This window comes from Setaria italica, chromosome I (assembly GCF_000263155.2).
Source record: "Setaria italica strain Yugu1 chromosome I, Setaria_italica_v2.0, whole genome shotgun sequence".
NCBI classification, from domain to species: domain Eukaryota; kingdom Viridiplantae; phylum Streptophyta; class Magnoliopsida; order Poales; family Poaceae; genus Setaria; species Setaria italica.
The window spans coordinates 36,842,852-36,849,631 of record NC_028450.1 but is presented as its reverse complement, the minus strand read 5'-3'; the positions used below and the strand labels follow the sequence as shown (position 1 = coordinate 36,849,631).

The 6,780-nt window shown below is 45.9% G+C and overlaps 1 protein-coding gene across 1 annotated transcript; it reads right to left on the bottom strand.

Annotated features, from left to right (window-relative positions):
• Positions 1 to 3,012: 3,012 nt before the first annotated feature.
• On the bottom strand, positions 3,013 to 6,705 carry LOC101778568 (uncharacterized protein At1g04910). Its single transcript, XM_004953710.2, has 8 exons — positions 5,961 to 6,705; positions 5,165 to 5,232; positions 4,981 to 5,069; positions 4,696 to 4,861; positions 4,318 to 4,607; positions 4,024 to 4,228; positions 3,764 to 3,921; positions 3,013 to 3,613 (listed from the first exon to the last, which is right to left on the bottom strand). Exons 1-8 carry the CDS (start codon positions 6,262 to 6,264, stop codon positions 3,370 to 3,372), a joined length of 1,524 nt encoding a protein of 507 aa, XP_004953767.1. The 5' UTR covers positions 6,265 to 6,705; the 3' UTR covers positions 3,013 to 3,369.
• Between the last annotated feature and the right edge of the window lie 75 nt (positions 6,706 to 6,780).

Below are 6,780 nucleotides of genomic sequence, written 5' to 3'. Positions count from 1 at the left end.
TTACAAACACCTTTGCCTTAGCCCCAGCCAAAAATATATGTTGGTTTTGAAAAATTCAAAATGGAATCCTCTCGTCAACTCTAGTGGCGAGATAAATAAATCGTTGTTCCAGTAAGCAATTTGTTAAAGGTTGCCATATGAGATCGCGACAAGATGAGCTCCACCATTACGGATTTACGGGCACACATGGTGAAAGGTGAATAACATGTGGACTGTAGGCTGCATTTTAACTGACACTCTCCTCATCTCCTGGCTTGCTCGATGCGATATCACCAAACGGAAATATGGATGGGCCACGTAGCACCATTGGGGCACATGTCAATTGTGGTGCGTGTTAGCTCAACTTCAGTTCACGCATGCTGCTCCGTGTGCAGGGACGGACCTAGCGTATAATTTGAGAGGGGGCACACCTCAAGAGTAGGTAAATTGATGTAGGGGTGGGTCCAGGACCCGGTGACTCTTGGCACCTGCCCTGCCCAGCTCCAACAACATTGTTGCAAGAGGAGCTAAGAGCAAGCTCCCTTTTATTATTTTCAAAACCTTAATTAGGGAGAAAAACATTAGAATCGAGTCTCCAACAGCTTCTCCCCGCAAAAATATGACGACGTGAATAACTCTTCGACGCCCCGCAGATTTTCGCGACTCCGCTCTTCCCCGATCGCTCCTACACGTACTTCTTTCCCGCAATGGAGATGAAGAATCCATCATTTTCATCATCATCTGACGACGAATCCAACACCAATTTAATAGAAAGGTTTCGTCGACTCATAACGAATCCGTTTTACCTATCTCCAATTGCGATCGTAGAACGCGGCAATAGATTTGCAGCGCTAGAAGGGGCGACAAGTGGCGGCAGCACTAGAAGGGCGACGGGAGAAACAAATCGTGAGGGGGAAGGTGAGGCTGGCTGAACTGATGGACCCAATCATACTGACGTAGCCTGTTTCGAAATATTGGTGATGTTATTATTGAAGATCTACCGTGGGATGACATGATTTTAGGGAAAGAAAATTTTAGAAGAGCCCTATATATAGTTTTGGGGAAAAAAATTTAAAATAAGCTTTTGAAGCTGCTCTAAGTGTTCGAATCAACTTTCGGTGGTCGCAGCCCTCTTCGACGAGAGATAGGAAGATAATTTTTTTTAGTTCACCCGAGCTCCATTCAATTCCTACTTCTGCAACTGATTGATGTAGATTTTCTATGTTGAAATTTAGTTAATTAGCTTGGCTCGCAGAATTTGTATAGGTCAGCCCCTGGCTCCGTGACAGTTGATCTCGACTATGACAGTTGGCAGGGATCTCTCACGTCATCGCACAAGAGTCTTGTGATTTCATCAAATACGGAGAAAATTAATTCAGCATTTAGAAAAAAGATAATAAAAAATAATGTTCTACCTACAGGAGAACATGTTTCAACATTTAGAAAATAAGAAAATATATTTTTAAAAATGTTCCAGATACACTAAAAAAATGTTCCATATTGAATCTTATTATTATTTTTTGGGAGTATTGTGTTCCTGCCCTGTTCTGAACCTCAAGTGTAATTTTATCCTTATTTTTTTCACTTTGTGATTATACCTTTACTTTTTCAAAATAAACACTTCGTTTGGCCCTATTCTTGGCACTGTTAGTTGGATGTGGAATAAACCAATTTAAAAATTTAAGAAAACCCTTCATAATATGGTGGAAAGACAAAACTACCCTTATCCATTCACACCCCACCCACCTCATGAGCATCTATCTCTTGCTCTTGGTCTCTCATCTCTCTCTCTCGTAGCTCGAAAATAGACCTACAACTAAAGAAGTAAAGAGAAAATTAAAATTAAATAGTTTTATAGGAAGAAAAAGGAAACGCTGGTGTTAGGTGTTGCTGCGCCCTCCTGTGCGCTGTGCGTCGCGACGCGACAGCACCCAACGCATGCGAAATACGTTGGTGGTATAAGATTTGCGTATGCGTATCATCCGCAAGATCCAAACGTTAGGTGCTACCGTGCTAGACGGGAGGCCGAGCCTGCATAAGAAAGGGCAAGATCGATTATTCAGTGTTGGTCAGTTGGTAAAGGTGGAGCTGCGAATCGTAAAGACTTAAGCACTACTGATCCGTGCCAGCAGCGACGCGGCGTAGCCTAAACGAGCAACGGCAAGATGTTTATCAAGTCATGCTCCCTCTACACATAAGTATGCTGAACTGTCCTACCGAAGCAGAAATGTGTTGCTGAATGCTGAGTTTCATTCAGTATCTGATTGCTTCGCCAACGGGCTGGTGTAATTGTGCTGGCGGTATCACCGCAGCGGAAGAGCCGGTGCCATTCCTGTATCGAATACTGCAATTCGCCACGCACTGACGCAACTACTACCACTACTAGGCCACCGGTAGCATACTCGATCCCAAGACTGCTCTTGCGTCAAGGTTAATCCTGCCATGTTAATCGTCACTGAAAACAAGGCGCACGAACTCGCGAGCTATGGAATGTACCCCCATTCGAAGCGCTCGATGCAACTAGGGATCGGAGGCGCGTTGACGAGCACAGTGCGCGACGTACACAGTACGCATCGCCGTCAGAGTCTATAGCGGAGAAGACAACGGCACAACGCCTTCAACAAGTGCCCCAGAGAAATTCAATACTGAGTCGTCTAGATCCACTGACAATTTGACGCAGTAGTGGTTCCAGCGAGGCAGCATTGGATCTTAACGGAGCCAAAATGACGCTGCATTGCGTCTCATCGGAACGACTAATCTAGCAACCCCAGGACGGATCTGACCAGCGACGCAGGCGCGTCTGGATATTCGCCGCTGCTGACGGCGTCCAGCGAAAACCTCCCACTCTCCCAGAACTGCTCGCGCATCAAGGCTAATCCTATCCTAATCATCGCTGAAAACAAGGCGCACGTTAGGAAGCGGATCTGCTCGGCAACCGAAAAATTTACAACAACGTTTACTGACCGATTTTTTTTTTTTTTGCGAGCTGGAGACGTTGGAAATTAAACGTTAATGGATTCAGGAGGCATGCGCTATTGTGTAACCCAAATGTTGGCACATCTATTCTTTTCTCATCATAATAGTTTCTATTCTTACAAAGATCATTCTTATGGGACTTACACCATCTACACATGAACATAATCTCTGCATTTGCTGGTGTAATCAAGACTTGCCTCGCGGTGCCAGGATTATGCCTATCACCTATGTACATCTGCATTCAAGTATCCATCATCCTTTCTAGTTTCTAAACCAATCGCAGACCTTCCATGGCTCTGAACTGCTACCAACAGAATGCTAGCTCTCCATTTGACGGCTCCGAAGATTGATGAATCATCTTAGGTACAGCCATGCCAAGTTACAGAAAGAATGGCAAGAGGGGTGCTGAAAAGATCACGATGTTCGAAGCAGATTGGGATGTCGCAGGCATTCTTGAGGGTTAGCATAGAAGTAGTCCTCTTCTTTCGGTCTGTCAGGGATCACCGTCCTGGTGGTCGCTGATCCCATCCGGTTGGCATGGACAGCCTTGATTAATGAAGAGAACTCATCCCACCGCAAAGAACCACTGGTATACTGATCTACCAGCTCAACTATAAGTTTTCGATCCAACAGGATCGTTTTCTTGAAGCCCATGTACCTGTGTCAGCAAACAATGATCAAAATGTTACTTGCTTTTCTACAAGTGAACGCTTCGGATGCAGAACTTCCTCTATGAAAAATGGACAACAAGTCAACTCTAATATGCTGGTCGTAAAATTTGATAAATAATACTTGAGACAATAGATACCTGCGGTGGCCCTCGACAACTTTAGCCATGTTGCCATCATATGTTGGAACAAAGATATCACTTTCCAACGATACCAAGTAGTCCAGCGCTGCCATTTGCGATGAATGGTTCTGAAAGAACATGAGATCAGAAGGTTCCAGAAGTGTCTCCTTTCTCACCTGCACATCATTGACAGAACAAAAGGCATCAGAGCCATGCTAATTGATGACAGCATAATACAACTGTGGAATCGCAGGTGAATTTAGTCATTTGATCCATACCATGTTAGGGTAAGCCGAGGTAAGAGAAGCCATTCTGCGTTTTCCACCATATATCTCACCAGCTGCAATATATATTTGCATATTTTTGTCGATATCCAATGCTCTAAGGACAAGAGCAATCTCCTCTGGCGTCAGAGGGCAAAGGCCGTCTTTTCTTTTCACAAAAGAGTTTATTACTTTCTCTTTCCACCATGGGTAAGCATATCTGGAGTGTGTACTTCACTGTTAGTATGCAAAAGACCCGTGATAGAAATCAGAAGGGAACCAAGAAACTGGCAATCAGAAGAATTTTACCTCATTCTTGTAAGCTCCTCTGCTTCCTTAGGAGTGCAACCTTGAGTACAGCCAGAGAAAGCAAGCATATCCATCTCGTAACGTAAATGGAGAACTAAAAAGGGGCCATTTTGGCGGAGTATTCTAATTACTCTCCTGCCTAACTCTTCAATTTGGGGTGTAAATTTCAGTGCAGCATAATTCACCCGGCAACGCAATCTCTGAATCTCCAGAGGCAGACCATTATTTGCCAACCTAGCATCAGTTCTATTCAGATGGAGGACCTTGTACTTCCGAATCAAAGGAAGAATCTGTACAGGATGAAGAACTGATCATCATCAAATGTCAACATTCAGTGCAGTTTGGAGTAAGGACGGATAAACATCTGACATATCTGACCTGCTTATGGTAATAAGATATATCTGACCAACTGATAGGAGGCATGGAGTGGAATTTCCCTAATTCCACTCCTCTCTTTATTCTCGGTGGCAATTCTCTAAGTATACGAACCTCGTCTCTAAGAGAGGTTACAAAATGTTCAACATCAAATATATCCTGAAATTCGCTGAAATATGAAGAAAAGGAGGTTTGCATAAGTATATTGTCACAAAAAATAGCACAAAATCTGTTGATGATTCAAGAAAGAAACTGGGAAAAGGAATTATACGCAAACAGTAGACAAACCTTGGGTCATTCCAAAATGATGTCTTATCCAACTCGGGAACTATTAAAGTTATATTCAAATATCTTGCAATGGCAACCATATCACATATCTGAGGGGCAAAGGCAAGGATGCTTGATGTTAGATGCAAGAAAGCATTGTTCTTCTGTAGCAAATGGCTGCATGGAGAGTCTTAAAGTAACTTACAGCGGCTCGCATTTGGTTAAGCCCACCATTGCATGAAACCATCAAATAACCATTGTTCCTATAAATTCCTAACAGAAAAATGGACAAAAAAGATTTAGTAAAATCAAGGAACTAAATCACATGCTACGGTGCACATCAAGCAAGATTATCCTGCAGTTAATACAACCAATATTGTGATAGAGTTGAAGCTCACCGACCATGGTAATCATATAGTCAAATTAATACATGTGTAAGTGAAAGATATTTGTTCTGTTTTTTTTTTGCAAAAAGTGAAAGATATTCATGAAAAGTCTATCAAATACTCCCTCAGTCCCAAAAAAAAATCGATTTGTAGCCAAAGATTATGTCCCAAAGGCTGTACTCTAAAGGTGCAAAAAATTAGGTCTGTTGTCACCTGACACCAGTGAGAACGAAATTGTGTACTGAAATGCAACATAATTGGTACCAAAAAAGGAAAAGTATAAGCCATAAATTTTGTGTACTTGCTACAAAAGGTTGTTACACGTTACTCCTACTTTCCCACCTGTCTCGAAATGATTAACATGTTACCATCACACGACTTTCGAACAGGAAGCTGGAAATTGTGTCAAAACTTTGAATTGTAAAACCTGCTACCCATTTTGTAGTAAAATGCTGTAGTGTACGATTACTACGGCTTATCGTATTCCACCAAATGAGTGGCTATGGCCGATGCACAAAATATGAATAAAAATTGGTGGTCATAAAACGCATTTACGTTGGTCTACAATTGGTGTATTTGTATGCAATCGATGAGAAGCAGAGCGGCAGCACTCACTCTTGGGCGGCAGCGCGGCCTTCTCCACGACGGCCTCCGGCATCGCAAGCCGCGTGGTGGTGACCGCGGCGGCGGCCGCCGCCTCCCGCGCCGTCCGGCACGACGGCCACCCCTTGAGCACGCGGGGCCCCCAGGTGTTCCCCACGGCCGTGAGCTGCACGACGCAGGTCCAGAGCAGCACCGTCGTGGTGGCGCGCACCATCCACGGCTTCATGCGCGACCGCGCCGCCGCGGCGGCCGCCGAGGACGGGAACCTGAGCTTGTCCGCCGCCTTGATCCCCATTGTTGCCACCTTGCACACCATCGAGCGAGGCCCCCGCGCGATCAAAGAGCCTCCCCGCGGAGCATCTTCACCGGCGTACGTAAAAAATCCACCGAGAACAACAGGGAGGGGGGATCGCCTCGCCTCCACTCAATGCATCGTAAGCACGTCGCTGGCCACAGCTTCTCCCACCCGCGGCGCCGCCAATGCGCTATATAAACGCGAGCTCGCGCGCCGAATGAGCGCCCCGAATCGGAAAGCGATCAGGAGAAATCCCAGACTGACGCGGAATAGAGCGCCCACCAGCGGCAATCCAGCAGTTATTGCCAATTCTCGGGCGCCCCGCCTTATCACCTTCCTTTCGGAGCCGAATCTCGGCTGGGGGACCCCGACACGGCACCAAACGACGCCGCCTGCCGCTCGCGCCGCGCCGGGGCCAGGGCAGGAGACGAGCAGCGCGAGCGGGGGGGGGGGGGGGGGAAAGGGGGGAAAAGGGTTCCGCCGGGCCCCGGCCATGGGGGGGGGGGGTCCCCGGGGAAGGGGGCCCGGAAAACGGGG

Excerpts from the sequence above, each read along its gene's own strand:
- LOC101778568 (XM_004953710.2), bottom strand. The coding sequence starts at position 6,264 with ATGGTGTGCAAGGTGGCAACAATGGGGATCAAGGCGGCGGACAAGCTC. Across the intron at positions 5,070-5,164 it reads TTAACCAAATGCGAGCCGCT|ATATGTGATATGGTTGCCAT; the intron begins GTAAGTTACTTT and ends TTTGCCCCTCAG. Across the intron at positions 3,922-4,023 it reads CCTCGGCTTACCCTAACATG|GTGAGAAAGGAGACACTTCT; the intron begins GTATGGATCAAA and ends AATGATGTGCAG.